The sequence below is a fragment of the Hyaloscypha bicolor genome (genome assembly GCF_002865645.1).
Source record: "Hyaloscypha bicolor E unplaced genomic scaffold K444scaffold_17, whole genome shotgun sequence".
NCBI classification, from domain to species: domain Eukaryota; kingdom Fungi; phylum Ascomycota; class Leotiomycetes; order Helotiales; family Hyaloscyphaceae; genus Hyaloscypha; species Hyaloscypha bicolor.
In genome coordinates, this window is record NW_020194519.1 from 1629195 (window position 1) to 1642205 (window position 13011).

Genomic DNA, 13011 nt, shown 5'->3' on the forward strand with positions numbered 1-13011 from the left:
TAGACTTTCAACTTCTTCAAACACAGCACTCAACCTACAGAACGTAGTTTACTTACTTCGCCACAATGGCAACCTGGGATGACATACTTGAGCAAAACCGGTACATCACCTTTACTATCATTGAGCTTCAAATGCTAACAAGTCTCTAGAAAATACTCGGAAACTGAACATAAACCTCAGCCGTATCTCTCCGAGCTTACTGGTCCGCTCCCACCGTACATGATATGTATGGGAACCCAAGTCCCAATCTTACCTGGCATTACTGACATGCCGAACAGTTTCTTGCATCGATCCTCGCGTCCCGGTTGAGAAATTCCTTGGCATCCAGACAGCGGGTGAGGATAACCGAGGACTGAATCTTCTTTTACGAATCCTTTCTAACATTGATTGATAGAGGCGATCATCGTTCGGAACGCCGGTGGTCGAATCAAAAATAACATCAATGACCTCGTCTTTTTCGACACATTCAGCCAAGGGCAGACGTTGAAGAATATTATTATCATTCATCACACCGGTATTTAAACAGGACTTCCACTGCGGGCCATGCTAATATTCTCAGACTGCGGCTACACGCACAACAGCGACGAAGCTATCAAGGCAACCTTGAAAGCCTCGAATCCACAGCATGCGCACGATATCGACCGGCTTTATTTTGGAACGTATGGTTCTGGTGACAGGTAAGTTTTCCAGTAAGCTCTTTAGCAGAGGCTGTGGAGAACCTCAACTGTAACACATATCCACTAACTCGTTTGGCTGGTAGGCTTGAGGAAAGTGTCCGCGAGGATCTGAGATTTCTGAGCGCCCAGCCTCTTATTAGGCAAGAGCTCATAGACAACGCGAAGGGTTACATCTATGACATCAAGACGGGCAAGCTGACTCAAATTCCTCTCGAAGGTCGCACTGCATTGTGAAGGGTTATCACGTGACTATAGATGTTTGATTTTTGTCAATATGAGAGGGCTTCCCTTAGATAGTCAACAATAGCTCCATCCCCATTTGTTACTCCTTGCTACTGGTTATTTTTGCTCTCCTCGAGTAAATTCATCTGCTGAAGTGAAGTGAAAAGAAAGATATCACAACTCGCTTAATTCAGGGGCCTTGTGGGGCAGGCACTTCGTGGTAGATCAACCTTTGCCCAGCACTTTCCGTGAAGGAACGGACCTCACATTTATGTTACTTATGAACAGTTCCAATCACAGCCTCTCTATAGAATATCCAACAGAAATATGCTTTATTCGTCAGAGATAAGTCCAGCGTTTTGGTTAATTTCACTCTAAATCTGGGTTTATAGCGGACAGGAAGTGGAGACATAAGGCTGATGCAGCGCAAATCTTCAAGCTCACGTCAGCATTTACGACTTCAATCCCCGAATTTCAAACCAGCCTTTCGATTCCTCACAGAAGAGTCATCTCAATCTACCTCCTCCATGCCTCATGAGTTGCTTTCAACTAAATATGACCAGTGAGCAGCAGGAGTGCCTAACCAGAGCGACGATTCAACCTCCACATCATGTCTGAGAAGGCATCCACTGTCAGAACAATACGCTAACCAGGAACGTCGAACGAGCTTGCCCACAGACGAAGGAGGGCTTCAAACGCGAAAACGCGAACCGGGTGCAACACTTGCAAGCAAGGCCCCCAAAGTCCGTGACTTGGTGAAGGGCCCAAGGATATCAAAAAGTCGCTGTCGATGTGATGAAGAAGGTGGCGGATGTGGAATGCTCGAAACAGATACCCGGTACGGATGGCGAAGTGTCGATTATGAAGAATAGAATAGAATGGGACTAAAGAAAGACTCACGGATTCAAATGAAAGCTACGTTTTATGGGGATAAGAGATCAATGTGCTTGAGATGGCATTACTCATGAGTTAGGCTTCGGACGCCCAAATATTAGCGCTTGGGTCTATCATTTAGCGCGGTTATACTGAAATTCAGCCCCTGGAGCCAAGTGCATGCTAGTGCGGGGGTTATATTCCCATGCCTCTCTCGGCACCCAGAGCAACAGAGCTATGACTTTCATGATAATTATAAAATTTCAAAAAAGCATAGCTCTCATCCCCACTTGCACAAGCCGAATTACATAGCGAGCTGCCTTTTCCGTCAAATATCCTACTTGGGCTGTCCCTTAGTTTCATTCTCCCTCACCTCGACATGCTCCATCTCCTCTTTTTCGAGCTGAAATGGCGTCCTCTCCACCATAACATCAGCTTTCGCCACACCCTGCGCAGCGTAGTCCTCAACACCTGTACAGACATAGCTCTTGAACTTATGCGTCGGCACCTTGTTCTCGAACATCTCGTGCATCTCCTCAAGTGTTCTATCCCTTGTCTCGGGTAGAAAGAAGATGGTAAAGAGGACGAGCAAGCTGTTTGTGCCAAACCAAATGTAGCCGTATTTGGCACTCCAGCCGAGTTTGGCGGGGTTGATAAAATATGGTGCTGTGAACGTTCCAAGCCAGTTGCCGACGAAGTTTAGGGCTGTTGCAATGCCGTAGGTGAAAGGGCGGAGTTGGTTGTTGGGGATTTCGCCTCCTACAAGCCAGGCTGTGGGTGCTGAGGTGTGTCAGTTGAAGATACGCATTTGGCGGGGCGTGGACTTACAGTATGCGACATAGAAGAAGGTAAAGAGGGAGATGAATGCCACCACACATTTCCCAGCTACTTTTGATCCCGGATGTACAGTCCAGACTACTGCCATAAATAACTGACAGAGAGCGCAAGCGCTACAGCCGATTATAATAACAACTCGTCTGTCAACGTAACGTGTGAAGGCTAAGCTGAAGAGGCAGCCAAGGAGACCGATGCAAGTGATCATGACGGACATGGCAAAAGCGTTATCGACTCCTGCAATGGTCAGGAAATAAGTGGTATAGATGTTAACCCAAGAAGATCCTATCATGCCAATCAGCTCACTTCTTCATGCTCAAAGCCAGAGATTCCTTACCATTTGCAGCATGGAAGCAGACAACAGACAGACAAAGAAGTGTTCTTCGGAGGTTGGTCCCACGCCACATCTCGAGAAACAACCATTTCTTATTCTGCTCCAACTGATCTCTCGTAGAACCACGAATCTCATTCAGCTCAGCCTGGAATTCATGTTCGTCAATGTTGTCGTTTCGAAGTCTCCGGAGAGCTTTTTCTGCTTTCTCTTCCTCGCCTTGGACCATGAGCCAACGAGGACTCTCGGGAAAGAAGATGATCATGATTGTTTGAATGGTTGGAGCAACGAAGAATATAGAGAGTGGAATTTGGTACGAGCGTCTGGATAGTATGTTGTGAGTTCCGAAGTCAACGCTGGCGCCGACGATGGATCCAACAGATAGCATGACTTGGTAAAAACCAAAGACGACTCCGCGTAGATGAGCTGGGGCTGCTTCTTGGACGTAGAGCTGGGAGAAGGTAAAGAACCATCCAACAGAGACGCCTAAAATATTTGTCAACGCTGAGTAAGTTGAGCTTGGGCGGATGTGCGTACCAAGGATAAGGCGGGCTACGTAAAGTGCTGCCACGCTGGTAGTACTGAGCATGATAGCTGTTGAGATAGCATTCAACCCTGCTGCAAACCAGAGTCCGTGTCTTCGACCAAATTTGGAGCTGAGCGGCCCAACTAGCAATGAAGACACGAAAGTTCCAATTGTCATCAAGGAAGATATCAATTGTTGAACGGTTGGCTAATAACGCATGTTAATATAGTTCGATCTTGTTTGGCAGGGCACGTACATCAATGTTCCACTTCTTGAGAGTTGGCGAGTAGTAGCCATAGACTTTGAGGAATCCAGGCATGCTTCAAACTTTCAGCTGAGGACTTCAACATGGAAATAGCAATACTGACGAGAGAAATCCTCCGACAAGTGCATAGTCAAGACCTGCAGACTAGTTAATATAAATTGAAAGAAGTCTCATATGATACTCACCATACTGAAAGGTCCCCATCGTGAGAAAGAAGCAAATGATGAGACATTTCCTATGACTTCTAACATCAAGCTGGAGGGGATTAGCTGAAACCGCCGTTCGCATCTTGATAGCTGTTCGTTGTTCTTCTCTTCTCAAAATATCGATGTGCAGTGGAGAATGGATGGAGACACAAGGTTACTTATGGATCGAGGAAGGATACGCTTTACCCCGCATATTGACCCCTGGCTCAGATCCTATTCTTCCTCCCCGGAGGCAACCTCGTCAAGACCCAAAATCGTATTCTTGGCATGTCAGCCTTCAACGAGGTTCAACCAATGTATGAATTGCCGATTGTGGAGCTAAAATAGCTATCAAAGGACTCCGTAGTCTTTGACTTGAGATAAGGAGGAAGTAGAGATCCGCACGGGACGAAATGTCTCAGTTACGGGGTCAGAGCTACCCGAGCTACCCCGACCCCACACATTAAATTACCGCAATTGGGGAAACTCCAGCGCCACTCGGGAAGGCGGCAACGATCAATTAAATTCGAAGCGCTGGCCAAGCCTATCAATTAGGTGCCAAGGGGAAGCTCCTCCAAAGCTCCTTCCTTTTTATCAAAACTTTGGGGAAGGGGGATGGCCGCATGGCACGAGAGTACGTCGGGGAGGAAGAGACAGTTGTCTACGACCATGGATTTCGGCAGATGTCAAATCACACCTGCCGAGAGAGTTCGGTGGAAGTGCCATTCCGTGTGCATATAAACACGCTCCATTGTGACATGCTCAGGTTACTCTTCGTATCCTTCTTCAAGCCACCAGTTGAACACTTGACATCTGAAGTCACCACTTAAAGTACCTTAAACATCACATCTATCAAACCAAAATGATTGCCGCCGACCCTGACGTCTCCAAACTCATTTACGAGCCCATGAAATACTCTGGGTCCCTCGACCACCTCTCATATGTTGAAGTAACACCCATCATCGGCCGTGAGTACACCACCGCGAAAATAAAAGACATCCTACAGGCCAACAATGCCGAACAGCAGCTCCGTGATTTGGCTGTTGTGATTAGTGAAAGAGGCGTCGTATTTTTCAGGAAGGATCAGAGTGAGCTGAGTGTTGATGAGTTGAAGCGGTTTACGGATGAGGTGGGGAGGTTGAGTGGTAGGCCGAAGGAGAATGGGTTGCATGTTCATCCGCTTTATCGTGACCCGGGGAATATCCCGATGGGGAATGGGGAGACGGATGAGAATATGTGAGTACATTGCTTTACAAATATATACCAAATTACTGACCAGGCTTAGTTATGTGATTAATTCGGAAGCTGCTAAAGCTCTGTATAAAACTGTGCCTGGAAGAACGACGAATCAGCCGAAGGATCTTTCGAGAGAATGGCATAGCGACGGTGAGTGTCTTCCGCTTGTCAAATGGGCCACCATCAACTAACTGCAATCAAATCAGCAACCTTTGAAGAATGTCCCTCTGACTTCAGCTGCCTCATGATGCAAGAGACTCCACCTGACGGAGGAGATACACTCTGGTGCTCCGGCTATGAGATGTAAGCCTCCGACACTTCATATGAAAATCGTCAAACTTATCTTACCTTAGTTATGACCGCATCTCACCACCAATGCGAGAATTCCTCGACGGTCTGACAGCAACCTGTGCTCAACCAGTCTTTAAATCCGCCTGCACAGCTGGAAACTACGAAGTGATGTCTCCCCGCGGCTCGCCCCAGAACGTCAGCGACAACTTCGCTCCCTCCCACCCCGTCGTTCGCACGTACGTGCCCAGAAACCCTTTCACCTTCCTCTCGATATCCTCTTAATACGTTATCTCAGTTCTCCGCGATTAACCGGTATGAAGCAACAGCTGACCCCCCCACCTAGAAACCGTCAAACAGGCTGGAAATCCATCTTCGCTGGCGTCGGATTGCACGTCACGCGAATCAATGGTTTGTATGACTACGAAGAGAAGATGATCCGTGATTATATCATGCGTCTAATTACGCATAATCACGATTGTATTGCGAGGATGCATTGGACGACCGGTGCGGCGGCGATTTGGAATAATTCGTGTGTTTGGCATGCTGCCACTGTATGTATTCCATTTTCTGGTTTCAAGGGGAGAAGAGGGATATACTGACTTTGATTGATAGCCCGATACGCATTTGGTGCCTGGTGCGGTGAGGACTGGTATTCGTGCGAGTTCTATTGGGGAGAAACCGTATTTGGATCCGGCTTCTACGTCGAGGAGGGAGGCTTTAGGGATTTCTATTTGAATGAGCTTGATGAATGTCCGTTTTAGTGTTTAGTTATGGGATAAAATCTCAATTTGAGTTGACTTGTTGATTGATGGTTCAGAGTTAACAGCTTACAAACGGTAAAGGGGGGCTCTCTGTGGCAAATGTGGGATGGGAATAAGTAGGCACCTGAAACATCACTTCCAGATTTCTAAGTCCAAGTCAAGCTGCTCAACTTGAGACCATAGAAAACGAAAAGTCTCGCACAAATATGAGGCAACAAACCAAGTGACCTGGTTGTCATGATCGTTGCAATGCTTGACTTACTGAAAACTCTAAATGATCGAGATCATGTGGGCACGATCATCGAGCACTCTTACACCAGTCTGCACTAGCGCAACGCTTCCTTCAATACTGCATGCCACTTCCGTGCTATCATCAAGTGAAAAGATCTCACTCGCTTCGTTTTCGTCCACAGCAGAAAATATGTCCCAATTCGTGTCAAAATGCGGTGGTTGATGGAAGCCCTGATTCTCTGCTTATCGAAGGCTGGGAAGCCCCTTGATAAGTACAAATCCACTAGTCTCCCACTAGGCCCCCAACCCCCTAGCTGCCTTAAGCCCACAAGCTTGGCACCTTTCAACAATTCGGAGCTCATTTCTCCGATGCGGAGGCGAGACTGTCCCCCATTGTAGCCTATTGTAGCGTTCTCGGGTTATTTTCGCGCTCGTGGATGCCGAGCCACTTGAGAATTGGTTCCCACTCCACTCCTGCCGCGCTTCGCGCAGTGCAACGCCGAGCTGATCACCTACAGAAACATTAGATATATAAGGATTGGAGATGGCTATCATCGAGGACATCAATTAAACTTCACAGAAATCTCTCTACAAAGAAGCGACCGGCAACTGAAACATTTATCACATATTTGTTTGCATCTGACGAACGAGTTGAGCCTTTGCAATAATTCGGGAGTTGAAATCATATACGGAAAGAGCAGGATAGCGCGAGAAAAACCATCATGTTTTCGAACAAGAGCGTCGCTTTCTTTGGCGCGACAGGAGGAAGCACAGCACCATGTCTGGCACAATGTCTAAAAGCAGGCTACACATGCACAGCTCGTAAGTCCGCCCCTCCTCCCCGAAAATGCAAATCCCAAGCTAACAACCTAATCAGTCGTCCGGAATGCAGAGAAACTCACTACTCTCCTGGAAACCTCACATTCCGTACCGCATGAACTCATCTCCAAGAGCCTAACGATCGTCGTCGGCAACGTCAAAGATCCCGTTCCAGTAACCCAAACTCTCTTCCCCGCCATCCTCAACCCCTCAGACCCCACCAAAGGAAACAAGTCTGTCGACATTATCGTCTCAGGCATCGGCTGCTATCCTATCATAAAGAAAGGACATTGGTTGCCGGAGCAAGAAGATCCTACCCTGTGCCAAGACGTCATTTCCACAATTCTCAACTCTTTACGCGCACGTCCACCCCTCGTCAAGCCTGGATTGGCAATGCTATCTACCACAGGAATTAGTAAGTTCGGAAGAGATGTACCACTTCTTATGGCGCCTCTCTATGCGTTATTGCATGTACCGCATCTGGATAAAAAGGTCATGGAGGACATGGCGATTGCGGCGGTTAAGGAGGAGCGGGCGCCTATTGGGAGCTACGTTTTGGTGAGGCCAAGTCTTTTGACTAACGGGGAAGCTAAAGGAGTGCACAAAGTGAGGTGGGATGTTGAGAATGGGGGCATTGCCAAGAAGGCTGTAGGGTATACAATTTCGAGGGCGGATGTTGGAGGGTTTGTTTTTGAGAAGGTGGTGGGGCCGTTTGAGAGCGGCAGAGACGAGGGAATGGGGAAGATAATTTTGGTTACCTATTGATCACTGGTTTGCCAGTCCTGTTCAATGTGACTCCTCTTTTGGTTTTCGGTGCAGGGTTGCAAGGAAGGCGGAATATGCATGTCGAAGGCGCATGATAGGGGGTTTGTTTTCACGAGATTTTAAAGCATATGGAAGCGGGAAGGACAAGCAAATGGCGAATATCACTTCGATTACTCATTGAGCGGTTTGGCTGCACCTGCAATAGTGAGGCGTTCATATTATGAGCTTGCCCCATTTCGCTCCAGTGCGAATCGAGCACCGAATCCAATTTCAAACACTCTGTCATATGTTCCAGATCGCTTCTAAAGAAGTTGATAACTCATTCGAGCAATTTATTTGCATTTGCACGCATTAATACAGATTATGATTGATAGTTGTGTCGCACTTGTCAAGTGACGTGGCCGACTTTGGTTTGCCATTTTGCAAAGCCATTGAATTTCCATTTCTATATCTATTCAGACCCTTTTCCCAACAATTAGACAACAAAATAAAGATCTAGACTTCTCAGTTCTGAGCCCCCCCCCCCACAGCCCTTGCAGCAGCTCCTCTAGATTGTCATACACAGCGGAGAATGCTTCCCCAGCCCCAACCCATCATTCCTTCAACTCCTCCACTGCAACCTTCTCCACACCCCTATTCTGCACCCCCTTAACACTCCGCCATTCCATCCCAAACGAGCAGATGAACCCCACAACAGAACCCGCAGCCGTCAAATAAAACGTCTGCGTGATCGCCACATTATACGCCAACAATGGGCCCTGCAAATCTGGACCTGCTTCTACCACCTTCCTCAACCCTTCGGCACCTGCAACTACCACCATTTGAGCATTGACTTGCGGGGCATATATATGCAGATTCTTGACTAGGCTGGACACGAATATATTCTCACCAATGGCAAGGAAGATGGCGCCGCCGAAAAATTGGAAGAAGACGGAGATGGAAGTTGCGGTTGGGAGATCGGATTGGGGAAGGATTGCCATCAAGCCAATCACTGGCTAATAGAAATGGATAGTGTTAGTTTATGTTCATGGGTGTTGAAGAGAAGATGCAGGAACCGACGAACCATCTGGATCACGCATGCAGCTCCCAAGCCCCCAAGGACTTGGATCCCATCAATCATCGAGTATCCCGTGTCGACCTTCCACGTTGAAATTATTCCTCCTGTAATTGCTACGCTTGCTGCACCAAAAAAGAGCCATGGGTTAAAGTGTCCAAACTTCGTAACTGCACCATCACTCAGCACTTCATTCAGTTATCGAGAAAGGGGACGTACCAAGACCACCAAATATAATAGCACCCACAAAATTGCCCAACACCATGGGCAAAAATCGGATCCCGCTTCCCACAGGACTCACCCCCTTAATCACCTGAAACCACATCGGGATATAATACCCAATAATCTGCACACTCCCCAATCCAAAGAACACGATCGCGGCAGCGGAGTACACACTTCTCTGTCCCATAATCCTGCGCGGAATACTAGCTTCGTCTCCTTGATGCCATTCCCAAACCATAAATATACCTATCATGATCACGAAACCGAATATGAGCCCGATGGTCGTCGCTGATTTCCAGGGGTTGCGATTTCCGCCCCACTGTAAGGCGAGGAGAAGCATTACTACTCCTGGTACGAAGAGACCTAGGCCGGGGAGATCGAGGTGCTTAATTTTTTGGATGAGCGGGAGCTTGGTAAGTTTGCGCTCGTTAGGGTGGAAGAAGATGGTTAGGGTGATGGCTGTGACTGCGCCGAGAGGGAGATTGATATAGAAGCCTAAATAGTGTTAGGGAAGAGTAACTAAATTTGATTCCCGAGTCTGCGCTTACACCATCTCCAAGTCAAATGCTGGGTGAAAACACCACCAAGGACTGGTCCAAAGATGTTTGAGATACCGAACATGGACGCAACAAGGCCTGTGTAAACTTTCGAGAAAGTTAGCATTCGAGTCTGGAATTGCTCAGAGAATCCATGACGTACTAGGTCGCTGGCGGAGTGGAATCATATGAGATACAATGACCAGTGCTCCCGAGAAAAGTCCAGCGGCACCCATTCCTGCTACAGCTCGCCCAACGATAAGCATCACTGACGACCTGGCCGTTGCACATATCAAACTCCCCAATTCGAATATACCGAGAAAGACAATGTATGTCCACTTCAGAGAAAAGTACTGGTATACTTTTCCGGATAGTGGTTGGAGGGCACAACTTTAAAATATTGTTAGCATCAACATGTATATAGTCTGGTCCGGGAAACTTACACCGATATCAGGAAAGCAGAGCCATACCACCCCACGTCTGGGAGAGAATTGAAAGCCGTGGTAATTGTTGGTACCGCCTAAGAGTTTAGTATTTGTGCGAATATGAAGTCAATGATTGATTTACCGTAGCAAGAATAGCGTTATCCTAACACAGTCAGTTTATCTCTAAGCCTCCCTGACGGCAGCAACGTACCAATCCAATCAAGAGAACCGCCATACAGAGACCCAGAATGATCAGATACAACCTAATACCAGTGATATATTCCGACTCATCTTCTGCTTCTGCTTGGATTGCTGATGCAGCTTTTTCCTCCACCTCGGGGATGTCGATCTCGGCATCGTGTTGACTATTGTCCAGACTACTATTGCCAGCCTCGGTATCTTTTTCCGCCACAGAAGTCATTATCAAAGCAGTAACAACAAATCGTTGACAGCTCGAAAATAAAGCGAACGGTGAGGCTCTTTAAGCAGGAGGGCCAAAGGTAGATAGATTTAACTCCGATGTCTGGAATTTTGATTTGCCGGATTTTCGGAACCACCTTAAACTCCGGCCCCCTTATCCGAAGGCCCCTGCCATGAGTAGCTGAGTTTGCGCCATATCGGAATCGACGTTGAGCCGCATGCATGAGAAAATTGGCCATTGCTGACATGTTTCATCGTTCATTGTACCTGGGCGGCGTTCTGGTAGTTGCTTGGCTCGACGGTCACACTTCGTCTAGCTTGATTTCGTACAGAACCCTTGCTTATATTGATGAATGCGAGCAAATTAAGAGTCTGGTCAGAATGCTTTGAAATCTCGACAAAACTCACTTCACTCGAGCCAAAAATCTTGGATATTATGAGCTTTGGTTCCAGGCTCGAGTTTATGGGCAAGGGCTCCCCCCTATTGGCTCGCTTATTGAAAAGGGGGCGGGGTCTCGCCCAAGCCAACATTATCGAATAACTTTGAAAGCGGGCAGAGCCCAAAAGGGGCCTTAACTCCTTTGAACACCCCTTTTGAAGAATAGGCCAACCTGTATGAATACTTAGTCTAGGTAATACGAAAGCTCACTCTAATGAAACTTCTGTATTTATTTCCAGTGTTTCATTTGTTCCGCAAGGACCTCACGCTCACATCTATACCCTTCATACCTTAAGAAATAAGCTGAATCTGCACGCATGGAATTTTCATCCAGGAGCTGGGCAAAATAGCAACCGATAACAATGATTGTTCTGGAAGGTTGGTACTCTGGAAGCAGGCTACGGAGCCGGTGCTTGAGTGGACTTCTCGCCCATGCTCGGTTGTGAGAACCATGAACGCGACAATCTTCTCGATGCCGAAGCCGACGTCGGCCTGTAGGGTTGCCAGACGGACCAGTGCAGCTTTAGCTTTGTCAAGGTGATTTTGACGGATGAGCCACCACGGTGATTCAGGGGCTAGGTAGATGCCGATGATCAAGGGGATTGGTCAATACCATTGCAGTGCGAATGGTATTCTATATCCCCAAGGAGCCGGGGCGTTCAACACGCCGCGGAGGACACCTGATGCGGTGATTTGTCCAAAGACCTCTTAAGGGCTATCAGGATTTCGTTCTTTTATGGGAATGGGGAGGCTCTTACCCAGCGTATGTTCACATATGTTGTCACGTGTGCAAGCAAGTGTACAGGCGCCACCTCAACAGCATACACAGTCGTCACACTCTAGAAAATCCCAAGTGGAAACCCTAGGCTCGGTGAGTACAGCCTCCAACAACAGTAGTGTAGACTGCACTAACCCATCAAAACTTGCGCAGCCGACCTTGAACCGCATTCCAAGCTCGTTGCAAAGAACTGCATGATAGACCCCATAATCAACACCAACCTCGCAATAACCGTCTCAAGGAACCAACCCTTTCACTAATAAATCCAGTAGCATACAAGCCAGCCAGGATAGTGTACTACAACGGGCCGCGAATGCAAGAGTTCTTTAATGAGACGAATGACATATTCTCCAAATGCAACCATTTGTAGTGGGGAACTATCCTTCACGCCAAAAGTTGATGATCAATTTGAAATACATCTCAGTAAAGGAAAGACAGCTGAACAAGTTCCTCCACTTCGAGGCTCTGAGTTGTGGGCGGCCAACACTTCATGCACTGTTCAGCGTAGAGCCTTTCACGACAGACGAACTGCAACGGCCACTTTCAAGGTGGCAGAATACTATAGATGGAATAGATGTCTGGACGACCGTACATCTGGAAAATCATAATTCACATACGTCGAGCCCCGATTTAAGTTCATGGATTCAACACTGGCCAAAACCAGCCCGGTCTATCACGCGCTTTGGCGCTGAACCAGCCTAGTACTGGGCATACCCCAGGGAAAATGCTTGCCACAATTCTAGTCACGATTACAGGAACACTATTCCTTAATCAAGAGCAAGATATCGGGATGGGATTGCGGCTCCCGGCACGTGATCATGCGAGGGTACCGATGCAGTGGGGTAGCTCACCGAATGCTGGTTTCTCTACGGCAAGACCGTGGATGAGAGTCGTTGATGGCTATGAGAGCATCAATGCTGCTGATTAGATGGGACGAGATGGCAGTATTTTGGGGTTTTGGATGAAGATGCTGCTGCTGAGGAAGGAACATAAGGACTTGTTTGTTTATGTTCGCTTCGAGCTTGTCTTACAGGGTGACGAGTTGATGATCTTCACGAAAGAGGGACGTGAGCTTGGCGTTTGTGAACCGTACAGACAAGAGGATGAAGTGGATTATGCCG

General features: G+C 47.6%; 5 protein-coding genes across 5 annotated transcripts; 3 read left to right on the forward strand and 2 right to left on the reverse strand.

Annotated features, from left to right (window-relative positions):
- Nucleotides 1-65: 65 nt before the first annotated feature.
- Nucleotides 66-911, forward strand: K444DRAFT_520475 (carbonic anhydrase; the record flags this gene model as incomplete). Its single annotated transcript, XM_024874048.1, has 6 exons — nt 66-100; nt 150-226; nt 279-335; nt 395-514; nt 560-677; nt 761-911. 6 exons carry the CDS (start codon nt 66-68, stop codon nt 909-911), a joined length of 558 nt encoding a protein of 185 aa, XP_024741904.1.
- Nucleotides 912-1894: 983 nt separating this feature from the next.
- On the reverse strand, nt 1895-4273 carry K444DRAFT_554449 (general substrate transporter). Its single transcript, XM_024876652.1, has 7 exons — nt 3914-4273; nt 3832-3865; nt 3720-3783; nt 3475-3670; nt 2944-3423; nt 2601-2891; nt 1895-2552 (listed from the first exon to the last, which is right to left on the reverse strand). The coding sequence occupies exons 1-7, from the start codon at nt 4014-4016 to the stop codon at nt 2110-2112; spliced, it is 1611 nt and encodes a 536-aa protein (XP_024741905.1). The 5' UTR covers nt 4017-4273; the 3' UTR covers nt 1895-2109.
- A 359-nt stretch (nt 4274-4632) lies between these two features.
- K444DRAFT_608682 (putative TfdA family taurine dioxygenase) lies at nt 4633-6377 on the forward strand. The gene is made up of 6 exons (XM_024879435.1): nt 4633-5149; nt 5199-5299; nt 5356-5452; nt 5503-5676; nt 5784-5991; nt 6053-6377. The coding sequence occupies exons 1-6, from the start codon at nt 4776-4778 to the stop codon at nt 6173-6175; spliced, it is 1077 nt and encodes a 358-aa protein (XP_024741906.1). The 5' UTR covers nt 4633-4775; the 3' UTR covers nt 6176-6377.
- Nucleotides 6378-6918: 541 nt separating this feature from the next.
- K444DRAFT_660169 (uncharacterized protein) lies at nt 6919-8273 on the forward strand. Its single transcript, XM_024886429.1, has 2 exons — nt 6919-7254; nt 7310-8273. Exons 1-2 carry the CDS (start codon nt 7155-7157, stop codon nt 8014-8016), a joined length of 807 nt encoding a protein of 268 aa, XP_024741907.1. The 5' UTR covers nt 6919-7154; the 3' UTR covers nt 8017-8273.
- Nucleotides 8274-8609: 336 nt separating this feature from the next.
- Nucleotides 8610-10674, reverse strand: K444DRAFT_520107 (putative MFS toxin efflux pump; the record flags this gene model as incomplete). Its single annotated transcript, XM_024874018.1, has 8 exons — nt 8610-9011; nt 9080-9240; nt 9290-9787; nt 9841-9936; nt 9992-10218; nt 10272-10348; nt 10396-10416; nt 10465-10674. 8 exons carry the CDS (start codon nt 10672-10674, stop codon nt 8610-8612), a joined length of 1692 nt encoding a protein of 563 aa, XP_024741908.1.
- Nucleotides 10675-13011: the final 2337 nt, after the last annotated feature.

Bases quoted from the DNA above. Each gene is read 5' to 3' on its own strand.
- K444DRAFT_554449 (XM_024876652.1), bottom strand. From the start codon at position 4,016: ATGCGAACGGCGGTTTCAGCTAATCCCCTCCAGCTTGATGTTAGAAGT. The intron at 3,866-3,913 runs GTGAGTATCATA...ACTAGTCTGCAG, and splicing joins GATGGGGACCTTTCAGTATG to GTCTTGACTATGCACTTGTC. The intron at 2,892-2,943 runs GTAAGGAATCTC...TTGGCATGATAG, and splicing joins CTGCTTCCATGCTGCAAATG to GATCTTCTTGGGTTAACATC.
- K444DRAFT_608682 (XM_024879435.1), top strand. From the start codon at position 4,776: ATGATTGCCGCCGACCCTGACGTCTCCAAACTCATTTACGAGCCCATG. The intron at 5,150-5,198 runs GTGAGTACATTG...GACCAGGCTTAG, and splicing joins GGGGAGACGGATGAGAATAT to TTATGTGATTAATTCGGAAG. The intron at 5,300-5,355 runs GTGAGTGTCTTC...CAATCAAATCAG, and splicing joins GAGAGAATGGCATAGCGACG to CAACCTTTGAAGAATGTCCC.
- K444DRAFT_660169 (XM_024886429.1), top strand. From the start codon at position 7,155: ATGTTTTCGAACAAGAGCGTCGCTTTCTTTGGCGCGACAGGAGGAAGC. The intron at 7,255-7,309 runs GTAAGTCCGCCC...CAACCTAATCAG, and splicing joins AGGCTACACATGCACAGCTC to TCGTCCGGAATGCAGAGAAA.